At 40.2% G+C, this 20,673-nt stretch overlaps 1 protein-coding gene across 1 annotated transcript in view; it reads right to left on the bottom strand.

Moving 5' to 3' along the window:
- Positions 1-745: 745 nt before the first annotated feature.
- The window catches only part of LOC311529036 (uncharacterized protein), a 36,952-nt gene continuing 17,024 nt past the window's right edge, over positions 746-20,673 (bottom strand). The window contains exons 7-12 of the mRNA XM_084644682.1: positions 18,945-19,071; positions 16,051-16,250; positions 14,889-15,164; positions 13,939-14,157; positions 10,048-10,185; positions 746-1,111 (exon numbers count right to left, since the gene is read on the bottom strand). Of these exons, the coding sequence (XP_084500808.1) occupies positions 1,050-1,111; positions 10,048-10,185; positions 13,939-14,157; positions 14,889-15,164; positions 16,051-16,250; positions 18,945-19,071 (1,022 nt within the window). The 3' untranslated portion in view covers positions 746-1,049. The remainder of the gene's footprint in view (positions 1,112-10,047; positions 10,186-13,938; positions 14,158-14,888; positions 15,165-16,050; positions 16,251-18,944; positions 19,072-20,673) is intronic.

Below are 20,673 nucleotides of genomic sequence, written 5' to 3'. Positions count from 1 at the left end.
TGCTAAACTATTTTTGGCAAGTTAGTTTTTTGTGACAACTAAAAAATTACATGTCAGTTGGAACTATACTTCATGTTTCAGTAGAATGACTGCACACAATTCTTTTTAAAAACGTTTTACAAAACATAACTGTATGGCTCTAAATTAACAAATTAAATCTGTTTGTGTGGAACTACATGTAAATTAAGGTAGTTCTCAACATTAATTTACTTAATTGCATCTGGGAGAGCACAATTAGTAGAGCAATTTCCTTAATCCTTTCATATCTTGTCATTAAACTTCAAGTTACAATAGAAATGGATAGACTAACATTCCAACACATTGAAGACATAAGATAGCAAGGCATAATATAGTAATAAACACAAGATCTCATTTTAAAATATTTCAAAAATATTAGAAGTCAGCTAAGCAAGTGACATACTGAATAAAGGTTGATATATGGTCAATGTGTCTTCATCTTTACTCAAGGAAGATGCAAGGAGAATAGAGGCAACACTTCTGTATTATATATATATATAAATAAAATCCCAACAACCCATGGACTTTTCACATTTAGAAAGAAAGAGAGAGAGAAAGAGAAAAAGAGAGAGAAGAAAAAAAGAAAAAAAGAAAGAGAAAGAGAGAATTCTATCCAACCCTACCAAACACAAGCACTAAAATGAAGTCTGACTGGGTCTGCTTATCCTCCTAAATAATAATATGGAAGAGTCAGGTAAAACATAACCACAAAAGAATGAGTGCTGAGTTGTGTAAAACAAATAGTTTATTTTGTGACCATATCTATTTAAACAACTTCTAATTTATAAGACCATGAATCTACAACACTGACCTTCCACAAATACCAATTTTGGTTGAACAGAAGAGCGCCCTGAAATTTTAAAAAGTTCCCATAGGAATGTGTATAACAGAAAATGAGATACATTTAAGTTTGTCTGGGTGTACGGACACTAGCAATACAAGTTTATCATGCTCTCTGCTGTCTTAGAAGAGGGATGCCACCATCATGTTTAGTGTATTCCATTATTAGTCATGGTGTCTGTGATGTCGTCTCAGTTAAGCAAAGGCTTTGGTTTAGCTGCCCGTTGGTGCTGCACAGGTTTAACATGAACAGCTGTGACAAAGAAAAATAAATAGTAAGGCAGCTGTTTTACAGAAAAATGCCCTGCCCCTTCCCTCCCCCATAACTGGCTAGATGTACCACACTCACTGAGGACTCCTCATCCTCTTTCACTGGCAAAAGGCTAACAGCTACCTCCACTTTAGAGAGTTCTGTAATGCCCATCTCTGCAGTACTGTAAAGAACTTTATTCCTCTATAACTTTCCCACTACTGCCTTCAGATTTAAGACCAATTGTCCACAGCCTTGGAGTCATCTCAGACCCCATGCCACTGAAAGCCCAAATAGCAGCCAAAGACGACTTCTTCCATCAGAAGAGATTGCACCCCCAACCTTTTGACCATAGGTATGGCCACAGTGATCAATAGAGTGCAAAACATAGTGACCACCATGCTTCATTATTGCAGTTCCTATCTATGAACAAAACCACCACTCAATGAAAAGGCTCCAACATATGCTTGAATAATAAGAATATAGCAGGTAGGGATATACTACTGACCACATGACCACGATGGTGATAGTAACTGTAAAATGCTCAGGGAGATTAGAGAGGCTATAAAAATAAACTCAATAGTAATGGGGGATTTCAACTATCCCCATATTGACTGGGTACATGTCACCTCAGGACAGGATGCAGAGATAAATTTCAGGTTTCAGAGTAACAGCCGTGTTAGTCTGTCTTTGCAAAAAGAAAAGGAGTACTTGTGGCACCTTAGAGACTAACCAATTTATTTGAGCATGAGCTTTCGTGAGCTACAGCTCACTTCATCGGATGCATACCGTGGAAACTGCAGTAGACATTATATACACACAGAGACCATGAAACAATACCTCCTCCCACCCCACTGTCCTGCTGGTAATAGCTTATCTAAAGTGATCATCAAGTTGGGCCATTTCCAGCACAAATCCAGGTTTTCTCACCCTCTGCCCCCCCACACACAAACTCACTCTCCTGCTGGTAATAGCCCATCAAAAGTGACCACTCTCTTCACAATGTGTATGATCATCAAGGTGGACCATTTCCTGCACAAATCCAGGTTCTCTCACCCCCTCACCCGCTCCAAAAACCACACACACAAACTCACTCTCCTGCTGGCAATAGCTCATCCAAACTGACCACTCTCCAAGTTTAAATCCAAGTTTAACCAGAACGTCTGGGGGAGGGGTAGGAAAAAGCAAGGGGAAATAGCCACTCTCAGTCTCTATTTAAGCCTAAATTAATAGTATCCAATTTGCAAATGAATTCCAATTCAGTAGTTTCTCGCTGGAGTCTGGATTTGAAGTTTTTTTGTTGTAAGATAGTGACCTTCATGTCGGTGATTGCATGACCAGAGAGATTGAAGTGTTCTCCGACTGGTTTATGAATGTTATAATTCTTGACATCTGATTTGTGTCCATTTATTCTTTTACATAGAGACTGTCCAGTTTGACCAATGTACATGGCAGAGGGGCATTGCTGGCACATGATGGCATATATCACATTGGTGGATGTGCAGGTGAACGAGCCTCTGATAGTGTGGCTGATGTGATTAGGCCCTGTGATGCTGTCCCCTGAATAGATATGTGGGCACAGTTGGCAACGGGCTTTGTTCCTGGGCTAGTGGTTCTGTTGTGTGGTATGTGGTTGTTGGTGAGTATTTGCTTCAGGTTGCGGGGCTGTCTGTAGGCAAGGACTGGCCTGTCTCCCAAGATTTGTGAGAGTGTTGGGTCATCCTTCAGGATAGGTTGTAGATCCCTAATAATGCGTTGGAGGGGTTTTAGTTGGGGGCTGAAGGTGACAGCTAGTGGCGTTCTGTTATTTTCTTTATTAGGCCTGTCCTGTAGTAGGTGACTTCTGGGAACTGTTCTGGCTCTATCAACGATGGATCGTGTGGTGTGGTCAGGGTGAAAGCTGGAGGCATGTAGGTACGAATAGCGGTCAGTAGGTTTCCGGTATAGGGTGGTGTTTATGTGACCATTGTTTATTAGCACTGTAGTGTCCAGGAAGTGGATCTCTTGTGTGGACTGGACCAGACTGAGGTTGATGGTGGGATGGAAATTGTTGAAATCATGGTGGAATTCCTCAAGGGCTTCTTTTCCATGGGTCCAGATGATGAAGATGTCATCAATATAGCGCAAGTAGAGTAGGGGCTTTAGGGGACGAGAGCTGAGGAAGCGTTCTAAATCAGCCATAAAAATGTTGGCATACTGTGGGGCCATGCGGGTACCCATAGCAGTGCCGCTGATCTGAAGGTATACATTCTCCCCAAATGTGAAATAGTTATGGGTAAGGACAAAGTCACAAAGTTCAGCCACCAGGTTAGCCGTGACACCCTGACCACACCACACGATCCATCGTCTACAGCCAAGCTCTGCGATACAATCGCATTTGCTCCAACCCCTCAGACAGAGACAAACACCTACAAGATCTCTATCAAGCTTTCTTACAACTATAATACCCACCTGCGGAAGTGAAGAAACAGATTGATAGAGCCAGAAGAGTTCCCAGAAGTCACCTACTACAGGACAGGCCTAATAAAGAAAATAACAGAATGCCACTAGCCGTCACCTTCAGCCCCCAACTAAAACCCCTCCAACGCATTATTAGGGATCTACAACCTATCCTGAAGGATGACCCAACACTCTCACAAATCTTGGTAGACAGGCCAGTCCTTGCCTGCAGACAGCCCCGCAACCTGAAGCAAATACTCACCAACAACCACATACCACACAACAGAACCACTAGCCCAGGAACAAAGCCCGTTGCCAACTGTGCCCACATATCTATTCAGGGGACACCATCACAGGGCCTAATCACATCAGCCACACTATCAGAGGCTCGTTCACCTGCACATCCACCAATGTGATATATGCCATCATGTGCCAGCAATGCCCCTCTGCCATGTACATTGGTCAAACTGGACAGTCTCTACGTAAAAGAATAAATGGACACAAATCAGATGTCAAGAATTATAACATTCATAAACCAGTCGGAGAACACTTCAATCGCTCTGGTCACGCAATCACCGACATGAAGGTCACTATCTTACAACAAAAAAACTTCAAATCCAGACTCCAGCGAGAAACTGCTGAATTGGAATTCATTTGCAAATTGGATACTATTAATTTAGGCTTAAATAGAGACTGAGAGTGGCTAAGTCATTATGCAAGGCAGCCTATTTCCCCTTGCTTTTTCCTACCCCTCCCCCCAGACATTCTGGTTAAACTTGGAGAGTGGTCAGTTTGGATGAGCTATTGCCAGCAGGAGAGTGAGTTTGTGTGTGTGTGTGTGTGTGTTCCCGGGGGGGCGGGAGGGGGGTGAGCAAACCTGGATCTGTGCTGGAAATGACCCACCTTGATTACCATGCACATTGTAGGGAGAGTGGTCCCTTTGGATAAGCTATTACCAGCAGGAGAGTGAGTTTGTGTGTGTATGGGGGTGGTGGGGTGAGAAAACCTGGATTTATGCTGGAAATGGCCCACCTTGATTATCATGCACATTGTAGGGAGAGTGGTCACTTTGGATGAGCTATTACCAGCAGGATAGTGAGTTTGTGTGTGTGGTTTTTGGGAGGGGGTGAGAGAACCTGGATTTGTGCAGGAAATAGCCCACCTTGATTATCATACACATTGTGAAGAGTGTGGTCACTTTTGATGGGCTATTACCAGCAGGAGAGTGAGTTTGTGGGGGCGGGGGGGGCGGAGGGTGAGAAAACCTGGATTTGTGCTGGAAATGGCCCAACTTGATGATCACTTTAGATAAGCTATTATCAGCAGGACAGTGGGGTGGGAGGGGCTATTGTTTCATGGTCTCTGTGTGTATATAATGTCTACTGCAGTTTCCACGGTATGCATCCGATGAAGTGAGCTGTAGCTCATGAAAGCTCATGCTCAAATAAATTGGTTAGTCTCTAAGGTGCCACAAGTCCTCCTTTTCTTGATGCAGAGATAAAGTTTCTTAACACCTAAAAGACTGCGTCTTGAAGCAGCTAGTCCTGGAACCCACAAGAGAAGCAGCAATTTTTGATTTAGTCCTAAGTGGGGCACAGGACCTGGTCCAAGAGTTGAACATAGCTGAACCACTTGGTAATAGTGACCATAACAAAGAAATTTAATGTCCTTGTAGTCTGGAAAACACCACAGCATCCCAACACAGTAGCATTTAATTTCAAAAAGGAGAATTAGACAAAAATGAGGAAGTTAGTTAAACAGAAATTAAAAGTAGTGCCATAAGTGAAATCCCTGCAAGCTGCACGGAAACGTTTTAAAGACACCACAGTAGAGGCTCAACTTAAATGTTTCCCAGCTTCTGGCAAACAGAGGCTTGGGACACCATCCCCGTCCATCCTGGCCAATAGCCTTTGATGGACCTATCCTCCATGAATTTATTTAGTTCTTATTTGAACTCTGTTATAGTCTTGGCCTTCACAACATCCTCTGGCAAGGTGTTCCACAGGTTGACGGTGCGTTGTGTGAAGAAATACTTCCTTTTGTTTGTTTTAAACCTGCTGCCTACTCATTTCATTTAGTGACCCCTAGTTCTTGTGTTATTTACTTCGTCCACACCAGTCATGATTTTATAGACCTCTATTATATCCCCCCTTGGTCATCTCTTTTTCAAGCTGAACAGTCCCCCTCTTATTAATCTCTCCTCATATGGAAGCTGTTCCATACCCCTAATCATTTTTGTTGCCCTTTTCTGTACCTTTTCCCAATATATCTTTTTTGAGATGGGGCGACCAGATCTGCACACAGTATTCAAGATGTGGGCATACCATGGATTTATAGAGGCAATATTGTATTTTCTGCCTTACTAGCTATCCTTTCCTAATGACTCCGAACGTTCTGTTAGCTTCTTTAACTACGGCTGCACATTGAGTGGATGTTTTCAAAAAACTATCCACAATGACTCCAATATCTCTTTCTTTAGTGGTAAGAGCTAATTTTATATGTATAGAAGGGCTGTCAAGAGACTAAAAAAATTAGTTGTGATTAATCGCGCTGTTAAACAATAATAGAATTCCATTTATTTAAATATTTTTGGGTGTTCTCTACATTTTCAAATATATTGATTTCAGTTACAACACAGAATACAACGTGTACAGTGCTCGCTTGATATTTATTTTTGATTACAAATATTTGCACTGTAAAAAAAGATAGTATTTTTCAATTCACCGAATGCAAGTACTGTAGTGCAATCTCTATCATGAAAGTTGAACTTACAAATGTAGAATTATGTACAAAAGAATAACTGCATTCAAAAATAAAACAAAATCCACTCAGTCCTACTTCAGCCAATCGCTCAGACAAACAAGTTTGGTTACAATTTGCAGGTGATAATGCTACCTGCTTCTTGTTTACAATGTCACCTGAAAATGAGAACAGGTGTTCGCGTGGCACTGTTGCCGGCGTTGCAAGATATTTACGTGCCAAATGCACTAAAGATTCATATGTCCCTTCATGCTTCAACCGCCATTCCAGGGGACATGCATCCATGCTGATGATGGGTTCTGCTCGATAACCATCCAAAGCAGAGCGGACCGATGCATGTTCATTTTCATCATCTGAGTCAGATGCCAACAGCAGAAGGTTGATTTTCTTGTTTGGTAATTCGGGGTCTGTAGTTTCCGCATCTGAGTGTTTCTCTTTTAAGACTTCTGAAAGCATGCTCCACATCTCATCCCGATCAGATTTCTGGAAGGCACTTCAGATTCTTAAACCTTGGGTCGAGTGCTGTAGCTATTTTTAGAAATCTCAAATGGGTACCTTCTTTGCGTTTTGTCAAATCCGCTATGAAAGTGTTCTTAAAACGAACTGTGCTGGGTCATCATCCAAGACTGCTATAACATGAAATATATGGCAGAATCTTGGTAAAACAGGAGACATACAATTCTCCCCCAAAGAGTTCAGTCAAAAAAATGTGTTAATTAAATTTGTAATGAGTATCATCAGCACGGAAGCATGTCCTCTGGAATGGTGGCCAAAGCACGAAGGAGCATACAAATGTTTAGCATAACTGGCACATAAATACCTTGCAATGCTGGCTACAAAAGTGCCATGTGAACGCCTGTTCTCACCTCCAGGTGACACTGTAAATAAGAAGCAGGCAGCATTATCTCCAGTAAATGTAGCCAAACTTGTTTATCTTAGCAATTGGCTGAACAAGAAGTAGGACTGAGTGGACTTGTAGGCTCTAAAGTTTTACATGGTTTTGTTACTGACTGCAGTTATGTAACAAAAAACAAAAACAAAAATCTACATTTGTAAGTTACACTCACGCTCAAGAGATTGCACTACAGTACTTGCATGAGATGAATTAAAAATACTATTTCTTTTTCATCATTTTTACAGTGCAAATATTTGTAATAAAAAAATATAAAGTGAGCACTGTATACTTCGTATTCTGTGTTGCAACAGAAATCAATATATTTGAAAGTGTAGAAAAACATGCAAAAATATTTAATAAACTTCAGTTGGTATTCTATTGTTTAACAGTGCAATTAATCACAATTAATATTTTTAATCGCAATTAACTTTTTTGAGTTAATCGCGTGAGTTAACTGCAATTAATCGACAGCCCTAATGTGTAGTTAGGATTATGTTTTCCTATGTGGATTACTTTGCATTTATTAGCACTGAATTTCATCTACCACTTTGTTGCCCAGTCACTCTGTTTTGTGAGATCCCTTTGTAACTCTTTGCGGTCTGCTTTGGACTTACCTATTTTGAGTAGTTTTCTATCATCTGCAAATTTTGCCACCTCACTGTTCACTCCCTTTTCCAGATCATTTATGAATATGTTGAACAATACTGGTCCCAGTATAGAGCTCGAGGGAAACTGCTATTTACCTCTCTCCATTCTGAGAGCGGACCATTTATTCCTACCCTTTGTTTCCTATCTTTTAACCAGTTACCAATCCATGGGAGGACCTTCCCTCTTATCCCATGACAGCTTACTTTGCTTAAGAGCCTTTGGTGAGGGACCTTGTCAAAGGCTTCCTGAAAATCAAAGTACACTATATCCACTGGATTGCCCTTGTCCACACGCTTGTTGACCCCCCCCCCAAAGAATTCTAGTAGATTGCTGAGGCATGATTTCCCTTTACAAAAATGATGTTGACTCTGCCCAACAAATGGTGTTCGTCTATGTATCTACAGGTTTCAGAGTAGCAGCCGTGTTAGTCTGTACTCGCAAAAAGAAAAGGAGTACTTGTGTGGCACCTTAGAGACGAACAAATTTATTTGAGCATGAGCTTTCGTGAGCTACATGCTCAAATAAATGTGTTAGTCTCCAAGGTGCCACACAAGTCCTCCTTTTCTTTTTGCGAATACAGACTAACACGGCTGCTACTCTGAAACCTGTCATTATGCAAGGCACTGACTTTAGCCGTATGGAAAGGAAATCTATCAACTTCATGAAAAGGAATGCATCCGATGAAGTGAGCTGTAGCTCACAAAAGCTTATGCTCAAATAAATTAGTTAGTCTCTAAGGTGCTACAAGTACTCCTTTTCTATCTATGCATCTAATAATTCTGTTCTTAACTAGATTCAACCAATTTTCTCAGTACTGAAGTTAGGGTTACCGGCCTGTAATTGCCAGGATTGCCTCTGGAGCCTTTTTTTCAAAATTGGCATCACACTAGCTATCCTCCAGTCATCTGGTATAGAAGCTGATTTAAATGATAGGTTACATACCACAGTTAAATGTGAAATTGCAGAACTACTGAGTTCCTTCAGAACTCTTGGGTGAACAAACAATAAGTCACTAGGATCAGATGGTAATTTATCAATTTGTTCCAAAACCTCCTCTAATGACACCTCAATCTGGGACAATTCCCATCTGAAAAGAATAGCTCAAGTGTGGGAATCTCCCTCACATCCTCAGCCATGAAGAATTAATTTAGTTTCTCGGCAATGGTCTTATCTTCTTTGAGTTCTCCTTTAGCATCTTGATTGTCCAATGGCCCCACTAGCTGTTACTTTTTGAGTCTTTGGCTAGCTGTTCTTCAAAATTCTTTTTTGGCCTTCCTAATTATATTTTTTACACTTCACTTGCCAGAGTTTATGCTCCTTTCTATTTTCCTCAGTATGATTTAACCTCCACTTTTTAAAGGATGCCTTTTTGCCTCTAACTGCTTTTGTTACTTTGTTGTTTACCTACAGTGGCATTTTTTTGGTCTTACTATGTTTTTTTAATTTGGGGTACACATTTAAATTGAGCCTCTATTATGGGGTCTTTAAAAAGTTTCCATGCAGCTTGCAGAGTTTTCACTTTTGGCACTATACCTTTTAATTTGTGTTTATCTAACCTCTTCATTTTTGTGTAGCTCCCCTTTCTGAAATTAAATCCTACCGTGGTAGGCTGCTGCGATGTTCCCCTCTCATCCCCCAGATGTCAACATTTTTTATGTTATCGTCACTATTACCAAGTGGTTCAGCAATATTCACCTCTTGGACTTCATCCTGTGCTCCACTTAGCATTTTGCATAGAGTATAGTACATAAACAAATAGTAACGTTTTTGTATTAAAACATCCTGGTTACTTGGAGACAGTGTAATTAATACAAGGGTTTTCTGATTCTATGTGTTGCTTTCACACTAATTGCAAAAAGAAAAGGAGGACTTGTGGCACCTTAGAGACTAACAAATTTGAGTGAAAGCTCTCGTGAGCTACAGCTCACTTCATTGGATGCATTCATTATACATAAAGCAAACATATCCTTCATTAGCAGATTAGCCTTTTTTAAGGAAGATTATTGCATTTTTTCATTTGAAATTTCAAAGCTTTTTAGTTAGGAGAGAAATCTGGCTGGCTAGCATCAGAAAGTTTTTAGCGACAAGTGTTGCATATACTACAGTAGATATTAAATAGATATTCAGACAGACAGCAAAGTAGCTAGTCTCAAAATATTACATATGCTAAGAATCTACAAAGCTTTCCCATCCTCACCTGGTGTTGGCAAAAGTCCAGGTTTCTCTCCAAGTAGTGGTCGTTTTGCAGGCTGATGGGGTGAATATCCTAGAAGACCAGGTCTTTTAGCAGGTGCTGCTAGAAGAGGTGGAGGTTTACCCTTTGCACCGGACATCCCTGTTTGGAAATTAGGGTGATGTTATTTTTAATAAAAAGAACATTTCATTTGTTTGAGCAGGATACTCACATTAATATTTAAACGAACATTGATTTTAATTATAACAATATCTGAAAACATTCAACTTGTAAATGCTGCTCCACTGCCTGCAGTTTCTATAAAAAGTAGAATTTCCGACTCTACTAGCATCATTCAGATTTTGCTAAGTCTTCAACCGATGCCCGTAAGAGCTTTACTTTATAAAAGATCTAACACTACAGAAGTAAAATCCTTCCAAGCTATTTAACACTACACCCACATGCAGGCATGCATATTGGAAAGTTTTACATCTCTACCACAAAGTACAGTTTTCCGCTGCATTAGTGGTGACCTGTAAACATGTTTACACTACAAGACAGACTGACACAGATTAAATTAATAAAGTGAGCTAGTTAGTAAAGGAAGATTGATAAAGACAGTAAGTAAAACAGGACTAAATTACTATGTTACAATTCATGTCAAATATATTTGACAAAAGACCCGAGGCAGACCCAATAACGACTAATTTAAGACAGCACAGCAGGACATCAGTTGTGATGCAAATCTGTGTCTAGTACACCTCTACCCTGATATAACGAGGTCCTCAGGAGCCAAAAAAAAAATCCTACCACGTTATAGGTGAAACCGTGTTATATCGAACTTGCTATGGAGGTCCAGGTAGGGAAGGCTGTGTCTTCCTAAACAGCCTGGTCCCGCTCCTATCCAACCCCCACCTACTTACCGCCCCCTGACTGACCCCTCAGAACCCCCGACCCATCCAACCCCTCCTGCTCCGTGTCCCCTGACCGCCCCCCAAGACCCTCTGCCCCTTATCCAACCCCCCGGCCCCGCCCCCTTAACATGCCGCTCAGAGAAGTGTGTCGGAGCCAGACACGCTGCTGCCATAGGCATCGACTCTGGGGCTGAAGCACCCAGGGAGAAATATTGGTGGGTGCAGAGCACTCACCGGCAGCTCCCCTCGCCAGCTCACCTCCGCTCTGCCTCCTCCCCTGAGCATGCTGCCACTTCTCCCCCGTCCCTTTCTTCCTCCAAGGCTTGCCGCGAATCAGCTGTTTGGCGTGGCAAGCCTGGGAGGGAGGGAGGGGGGAGAAGCAGATCACTCTCACAGATCTTGGGAGACAGACCAGTCCTCGCTTACAGACAGCCCCCCCAACCTGAAGCAAATACTCACCAGCAACCACACACCACGCAACAAAAACACTAACCCAGGAACCTATCCTTGCAACAAAGCCCAATGCCAACTCTGTCCACATATTTATTCAAGTGACACCATCATAAGACCTAATCACATGAGCCACGCCATCAGGGGCTTGTTCACCTACACATCTACCAATGTGATATATGCCATTGTGTGCCAGCAATGCCCTTCTGCCATGTACACTGGCCAAACCGGACAGTCTCTATGCAAAAGAATAAATGGACAAATCTGACAATAGGAATCATAACATTCAAAAACCGGTAAAAACACTTCAGCCTCTCTGCCCACTCAGTAAAAGATTTAAGGGTGGCAATTTTGCAAAAGAAAGGCTTCAAAAACAGACTCCACTGAGCTTGAATTAATATGCATACTAGATACCATGAACTTGGGTTTGAATAGAGACTGGGAGTGGATGGGTCATTACACATGTTGAATCTACTTCCTTAAGTTAAGTATCCTTACACCTTCTTGTCAACTGTCTAAATGGGCCAACTTGATTATCACTACAAAAGTTTTTTTTCTCCTGCTGATAATAGCTCATCTTAACTAATTAGCCTCTCACAGTTTGTATGGTAACTTCCAACGTGTGTGTGTGTGTGTGTGTGTGTGTGTGTGTACCTACGTGTTCCATTCTATGCATCCGATGAAGTGGGCTGTAGCCAACGCAAGCTTATGCTCTAATAAATTTGTTAGTCGCTAAGGTGCCACAAGTACTCCTGTTCTTTTTGAGGCTACAGAGTAACAGTTGCTACTCTGAAATCTGTCAGTATAGCTAAAGTTATCCAACTTTTTTTTTTTTTTTAATTTAATACAAAATTACTAAATTCAATATAAACTCCCATGGGTTCAGCTTCTGTTGCTACAGTATCAAGCTCAAAGTGAAAATCACCTCTGATGCTTTTCTCCAATTTGGAGAATCCAGGAACACAAGACGACCATGGATAGTGACCACAGACACAATCACAAGTACAAAGTTTTATCTGTACTACAAGTTTTATTAAACCAATAAGTGAAGCTATAATTACCCATGCATATATAAATCCTACAAAACCCATGCAATGACTAAGACTGGAGTCATATTCACATCCTCAGATATTCTAGAGTCCGATGGACCTCTCAACAGATGATCATCGACAGAGGGATGGTTCCTGCTGGATCTTCCCACTTTTACCCAACTAGGAAATATCTTTTATATTGTTGTTCTGACCACACATAACACTCTATGCATATGCATGAGCATTTCAACCCTCTTTTCCCTTATCTGTACTTCCACACCCCATGAATACTGGATGGCTTATTTTTCATAGGTTATTTCTTAGTTCATCTTATTCTCATTAGCATCTACACACAACATGTAACCTGTGGTCAGGACATGACATTCCGTGATGTTTCAGTCGGGTGTCTCGTGGTCATGGACAATACATTGCAGTCTATTCCAGTTTTCTGTAACATCACCTAGTGCAGAGGTGGGCAAACTATGGCCCGTGGGACCGTCCTGCCCGACCCCTAAGCTCCTGGCCCAGGAGGCTAGCCCCTGGCCCCTCCCCTGCTGTTCCCCCTCCCCTGCAGCCATGCCGCCGCGCAGGGAGCACTCTGGTGCGCCACTCCTGCCGGGCAGCACGGCTTGCGCCCACCCACCTCCCAGGCTTTCTAATAAGCCAGTTCTGCCTCTCTGAGCGGCATGGTAAGGGGGTGGGGGTTGGATAGGGCGTGGGAGTCCCAGGGGGCCTGTCGGGGGTGGGGGTTGGGGGGATGGGGGGTCCCGGGAGGGGGCAGTCAGGGGACAGGGAGCAGGGGGGGGTTGGATGGGTTCGGGGCTCTGAGGGGGGCAGTCAGGAGGCAGAAAGTGGGAGGAGGCGGGGGCCAGGCTGTTTGGGGAGGCACAGCCTTCCCTACCCGGCCCTCCATACAGTTTCACAACCCCAATGTGGCCCTTGGGCCAAAAAGATTGCCCACCCCTGACCTAGTGGCACATCTTTTGCAGTAATCTTGTGACCTTACTGGCATAGGGTTTTTCCTAGGTCAGCCACTCATGTCTTAAGCCTATGGCCTAATATGGTGCAGCTAAAATCTTACAAGCCTCAGCCTGAAGGCCTTTCATTCCAGCCATGCCTTACTTATATACCCAATACACACTCATCACTCCTAAATACTTGTCAGTCTTATACTTCCATAATCCAATGATTTAAATCTATTTAGCATGCACTGATTATATATGAAATAGCACAAGAATTGAGCATCAAAACAAAACACGATACATGGATGATAAAATAAACTAATTGGCTACGCTATTATTGAACCACCACTCTAAATATTTACAAATGACTGATATTTTGGGGATCCACATCCCCTCACTTGATTATACTTCCTGTAACTCTGATTATAATATTTCTATTACATTTTTGTGAGCAAATCTATTAAAGCGAATGATCAAATCAGTCATGAAAAAAATCAAGGTAGTAAAATAGTTTTAAATATAAAATTTGACATAGGAGGAAGTTAAATTGTTACTAACCTGGTGTTGGAAGAAGAGCTCCTGATGGCCTATCACCCAACAATGCAGGTTTACCTGGAGGAAGGGGTGACTGGCCTAAAAGAACATTCCTGCTGGGTGTCGGCAGAAGGGGTGGAGGTTTACTTAAGGTATGGGTGGCAGTGCTTGTACTTGGCATCACGTTTGCTTGATACAGTGTGTCTTCAACTTCAGTTGAAGGATCAGTTTGTTCAACAAGGGCTAGTTTAACAGAACAACCACCAACAACAAAGTAAGTAACGCTTAAGAGTACATCATTACAAAGACTGCGTGACCTACAATGATAGATTACTTCTAATTATTAACCCCTTTTAACCTAGAGGTTCAAGAAGTTTCTGTAGGCTGCTCCTAGGGATCAAGAGAACACCAGAATATCTTTCCAAAATACACGTATTCTGCAACTTATGCAAGTTTGTTGGTTTGTTTTATCTGTTTAAGTTGTTCTGCTGAATTTCTCTTGAATACTTTGAAAAAAAAAAATATATATATATATATATAAAATGGTTGAATTAATGATTTTTATTAAACCAGATGTGAAATTCTGCATAATGGTTCCTTCTAAGTGACTTTAATTTAGAGTGCTTTTATATGTGTATCTATGATCAAAACTTAAATGCGTGTCAGTGTTAACAGAAGAGCTACAAAAATGTACTTGTAACAGTGAATCTCATGGGAGAGTGATTGCCACTGGGGGCTTGGAGATAAAGATGAAGTGTTTGATGTGTGACCATTTCTACGGGGAATATGTATCTGATTTTAGGATAGATATACATGTGCTTTAATATACATTGACATTTACATGTGGACTTTTGACCTTTATCATTTATATTTGTAGACTATTTATGTGTAATGTACCTGAAAGCTGGTTTTGTAACTCAGGTTGATTTTAAAAAATGTTTACAGTTGTGTTTTGGGGAAAAAAGCATGAATACCTTCAAGCTCATCTTTCCTGGTCTTCAGGTAGTCACTTATTGAGTTCAACTCCTCACGATATAAATATTTTCCCTCACTTAACAGAAAGAGGAGATGTCTAATGCCTAGAGGCACACTGTAACTCCCACAGAGCTCCCGTTCTAGGTAGTCATCCGCCAGATCAGCTGCTTTGTGTGAAATTTCGGCACGCTCCTGCTGCTCACGCTCAGCAAAAATTTTCCCAAATGCTTTAACTACCAGAGCCAATGCATCCTCCATGGGCATATTACGGTGTACTACAGAGAAGAGAGATAGCTTGCTTTATCAGTCTTGTGTTCCCATCTACTTGACACATTTACAAAAAGACAAAAAACAGAGCTGTTAAGTCTGTGTTTAATTCAACTGAATAAAATTTAAAAGGTTTCTGTTTCAGTATTAACATGGTTACCCCGTAATTACAAAAGTTAGTCTGATTCAGCCCAGCTATGTGCAATGTTACTTAACTATAAGTTACATTTTAAAAGTTTCCCCAATTAAAAGATACAGGTCACTTGTCATCTTAATTTAAGTTTGGGCTAAAAAGATTCCTGGTTTCACATTTGAACAGTTATGCACACATCTGATTGAAATAAGAGGAAAAGTAGGATTAGCATAGACTTTTTTCTTAAATTCGGAACATATTTTACCTGAATGGGAGAACAGGACAGTTAGGTATTTTTCATTTAAAAAGAAAGTGCCTTTTTAATAATGACTAGAACAGCTACATTCTTGTTAAGGTGAAAGATGGGAAATCTGAGGTTAAAGTTTTAGAAAACTGAAGACTTAAAATAGATGGATTTTAATTTGATCCATCTATGTAGCAGTAAGATAAGAATGTGAACTGTAATCATGTTATTTATATATAATGCCCTACTATTACTTACTATGCTTGACAGCTTTTGATGACTATTTCATGCCATTTAGGAAACAGAAATTCAGGGCAGATGGATTTGTGTTTTGTGAATTACTGGAAATTAATTCAATGAAGTATTTACAAATTGTCACATCTTAACTAGGTCAGGTTGTGTTACCAAGAGGTGTAATATGTCAGTATTTAATATTTTAACATGTTCAAAGAAAATTAAATTGCAGTTTTGAATGGGGACTATTTTAAGTGACATTTCTACATGAAGCTAAACTTACTTTTGATAGACTCATGAAGCATGATTACGGTGCAAGAGGAAAGTGCTACATTTGACTGTTCAACAAGAATACAAAATGGGGAACCATCATTTTTAACTTCTTGGAGGGCGCGTGTGAGACCCAACTCAGATGTAAGGTATATCATTTCCACCACAAGGCCATGATCCTGCAACCGATGGCCTATGACTGTTGCATATTCCCTTAAAGAAAAAAAAGAGGCTGGTTATTTTACAAATAAAAGTCTGTGTCACTGTTAGTTGTTGCCATGCTGTAGTTCATGTTTTGTATGCTCTAAGTTACAGGTAACAATTCTAGTTATGTGAAGTGTAAGAAACAATTTTCTTTCCACAAATGGCATGTTCCTTAAATCAGACGAGCTCTTTTAGATGACAGAATGGAGATTTTTTTAAAAAAACCATATACTGTACCAACTATTTTAGAAAATATTTGTCTTAAGGTTCAACTGTTTGGAAATCTGATCCCTGCATATATGGGAATTTTTTATTGAGGATCCCTGTGTTGAGCATGTATTAAGTGCTATTTTTGGAAAGTATGGATATATATTAATACATTAATGATTGAAACTATTTATATTTAGCATTTTATTTATTCTAATTCATCATCTATGTATCATCACTGATACAGTCAATTAAATGTATTCAATTAAAACTTGACTTCTTTTCTCTTTCCACAACAGTATAAACTGTTATGACTAGCATTAGTGTAAGCTTTTTAGTTACATTAACTAGTTGGCTTTTTAAAAATAAATGTGTAAAGATAAAGAAAGGGCACTGAGAATTAGGTTTAAAGGGTATTTATGCTCAGCAAATGTATAGCACACATCATACTACATGTACACTGCTCCCTATGTAACTTCTGAGTCTTATCTGCTTATTTTACAGTTGAAAGTTTGTTAGTATCAACACTAGAGAATCAATATAGATAGGGAAAAGCAAGCCCTGTTCATTTCAGCTTCCTTATCAGAACTGTTAGCTAACAGCCAATAACTATATTATTATATACACAAGACAGAAATACAGATAACTTTGTGTACCGCATGGTACTTACTGTTTTGGCAGTTAGGAAGATGCTGCTTTAACACGTAAATTAAGTATATTTGATGTGAAAGTCAGCGAAGGAAAATGGAGATCAAGATGTCAACTTTACACACAATTATTTCTAACTGTATCAACTTTAGAAATCTATTTTTACACACTGCTTAGAGAATTGAGTATGATCACTGCACTTCAGGCGACTCAATCAACCAGGCTCAGTTGTTCCTTCAGACAAAGCTATAGCAATGGCAGTGTTTTCACCATGATTGCAAGTCTCTCTACTACTGAATACAGAACAGACATTTCATAGAGCACTGACCCCTGACATCGTGCTATCCTGGGTACTGACAGAAGATTTGCCAACTGCATTTGAAGTGATCACCCACCATAACATCTTTCAGATGGTGCCACGAATTAAGAGATTAGCAAAATCTCTAGTGTAATCCAAGTAACATCTGAATAACAAAAGACTAATATGTCAGATGGAGGGAGGAAAGAAAGGGGATTCAGGTATAGTATTTACAGCACCAGAATTCAGCATTCGAAGGAGAGCAGCAATATCAGTACTGCTTTAGACTGATGAGTTTGTTGATTCCCTTACTAGAAGTTGTGTAAGATTCTAAAAAGTATGGTTTATTATCTACAAGTATCCATGTAGTTAACCCATTTTAAAATAGCATATTGGTAATTAATTTTGTATTGGACACTAAATATAAAACATTCATTTCATTATGGAAATGGAGGAGGAGGCAAGAGAGAAAGGAAACAAACAGAATTTAAGTGGTGATATTGAACATTAACTAAATATTGGGATGCTAAAGTTAAGCTTTCTTGCACCAATCCTCCTTGCCCTCAAATAAATCCTATGATAAATGTATCAATGGATTGTCAAGGCCTCCATATCGAAGCTGATCCTGGTCATCTCCAGGAGATGGACAATTATGATATGAAAGTTAATAGTTCTATAATAACCAAGAAGAAAGTTCTTTGCACTCTGCCTCATTTAACTCTCTTGTTTTGCCATATATGTAATTTCATGATGTTTCAAGCCTTTACTTTGTATTTGTTAGAAAATGACATTGAATGCTTTAAATAGAAAATGTAACGTCTTGCTATGAAGACTTCATTACTCATAAGGATTAATCTGGAAGAAAACCAAGTTACCTAAGAGGAAAAAAAAAAAAAACTAGAAAGTTTGCTTTAGGTTTAAAAGGATGTTACACTTAAAATTTTCAGAATTTTTTTTTTAAATTTCTTTTGCTGTAAGCACCATTTAACATGACTAAAAGATTAGAGAATAAAACCTATCTGAGTTTGCACATTTGATAGTGCCTTGTATATAGACAGTTTCCCTTTTGTTTATGTGGATCTTTCATTTGGCAGCCGCAGAGAAAAACATATTTTAAGTTAGGAAAATATGTAAAGTATTAAAAATTGTCAAGGTGACTCAAGAGAAGTGTAGGATCTGAACCTACTTTTAACATTATTTTATATTGATTAGATTTCATGGTTTCTAAGAAGATTCTCCTATTAAATGCTAAAATGTAAAGAAAAAAATTAAGAGTTGAGTCAGAGTTAATTTGCTTTAGAAGTCACTTTTTAAAAGTTCCTCCGTGTGACCCCATGCACACTTCATATGCTCAGTGGCTTAGGAGATGCAAAACAATTTAAAATACTTTAGAAAAGACTAAATAGAACTATGTTAAGGAACTTCAGAGAGGAAAAAGTAGGCTTAACATTCAATTATTACCTACGTCCTCAGCTCTGAGAGAAAAGTATCATTAACTGAAAGTCTTAACTGGAAACCTTAAACACCTAATTTTTAAATTAGAGACCTACGTTTGTTCCTTGCTGATGGCCACAATGATACAGTCAGAAGGTCTCTCTTTATCGTACTCTTTCTGTATCTGCTGGTAAAACTGTAGGTATAGCTTCTCCCTACGATCATCCCTGGTATAGTCATCATCTAAAATCAAAGAACAAATTGATTAAAAGGTAACAGTGACTGCAAACGAGCATTGGAGCTTCAGGTGTCTTTTCCACTCAGTTAAGTATTGTGGAATCAGAGAAGTCCACTAAAAAGTGCACTGTGAAACTAGTAAAATGTATTTGTCTTGGACACATAGCAAGACAGACATGACACAAGGAATGTGATTTAACTAGGCAGCAATTTTATTGACTCATCTGGGAATTATCCAGTAATAACTAATCCTATGCATGTCACCTTCCTCCCTAAATCTGTTCTACCTGGTGGAAAAGTGTCTTCAGACCCCACTCCAAACCTGATCCCAGCCCATTGTTAGCCCACTGCTCACCCCTCACATTAGAGCTAAAATGCTGGCGGGGAAGGGTTGGTTCCTCACTGTACGAGGCATTCGGAAGCCCAACCCTGTTCCCCCATCTTCTTTAGAAAATGCCTTCCCTTAAATCCACTTCCAACTCTGGTTCATCAAGGAACCAGACCTCTATTAAAAAAGTACTTGCAATGGAAGCATGCAACCAGGAGATGGCACCAATTAGCTTGGCTACCTCCCCACATCCCTAACTAGGCTCCCACATGTTAACAACTCCTTCCCTAACATTGGCCAAAAATATACTCAGTCCCTGTCAAAGTCTTCCCTGAATAGCCCAGGTAACTCAACAGATTTTTAAAAAAATTTAATCACTTCCTGATTTACATATTTTCTGGCCTCATGAACACGTGGAGGCCTAGTGGCTCGCTGCCATAATCTCTGATGCAATATTTCAAACCAGATTACAGTTACCCATAGGAAAAAGGTCCTGATTCTGCCCTGTCTCTTTGCCCTAGTTGTTAAGTTAACCCCCTTACAAGATCCCAAATTGTTTTCACCTTGGTACATAATAATCGTTTCAGGTGGCTACCAAAGGGTGTAAGCGGATATCAGCTAATCGCAGAGCATTTACGTTAAAAGGTAATTAGTCCTCCTTCCGTGCAATCATCCCCTCACCAAGGCCTAATATTGTGAATCTTCTGGGCAACTGGCTGCCCACTTCTGGGCCCAATGAACAATATTGTGCCCACAGATCTAATAATTATCTCTTGTCACCTGCTCCCTTGATCCAGAAAACTAGGTATGCCGCAAAACATAGCAAATTCACACCCCTGGTCTCTAATTCTCAACTGGAGGCCTCATATGCACTGAGTATTATGACATCAACCAACTGTATCCCTCAAGTCCCTATTACCAGTTGTACTGCAGAAGTTGCTGCCCTGATCCTGAAAGAATGGCACCCAAATTCACCGCAGGGAACCCTGATAGCATAAGCCTCTTTTATAAGACTGCCACAAACTGGAATTTTCTTGAGAAACTCCTGTCAACAGGAAGAAAGAGTGGCCCAGCATTAACCAGCCTCAGCAATACGTAGGTCCTTAATGCTCTGACTGGGCAAGTCCCTGCCTTCCCAAACTCTTGCAGTACTATAGACTCCCCTTCCCCTCCCTGATCCATTGACATTATCAGAGTCAAAATGACTGATCGTTCCCCCAATATAAGTCCCTAAATTCCAAAGCTCTACCTGAAATACCCCCTTGCTGATCTAGGCACGA

This window comes from Lepidochelys olivacea, assembly GCF_965140295.1.
Source record: "Lepidochelys olivacea isolate rLepOli2 genome assembly, chromosome: 12".
In the NCBI taxonomy this organism is placed as follows: domain Eukaryota; kingdom Metazoa; phylum Chordata; order Testudines; family Cheloniidae; genus Lepidochelys; species Lepidochelys olivacea.
The sequence above is the reverse complement of the archived record's forward strand: the minus strand, read 5'-3'. Positions and strand labels throughout refer to the sequence as shown.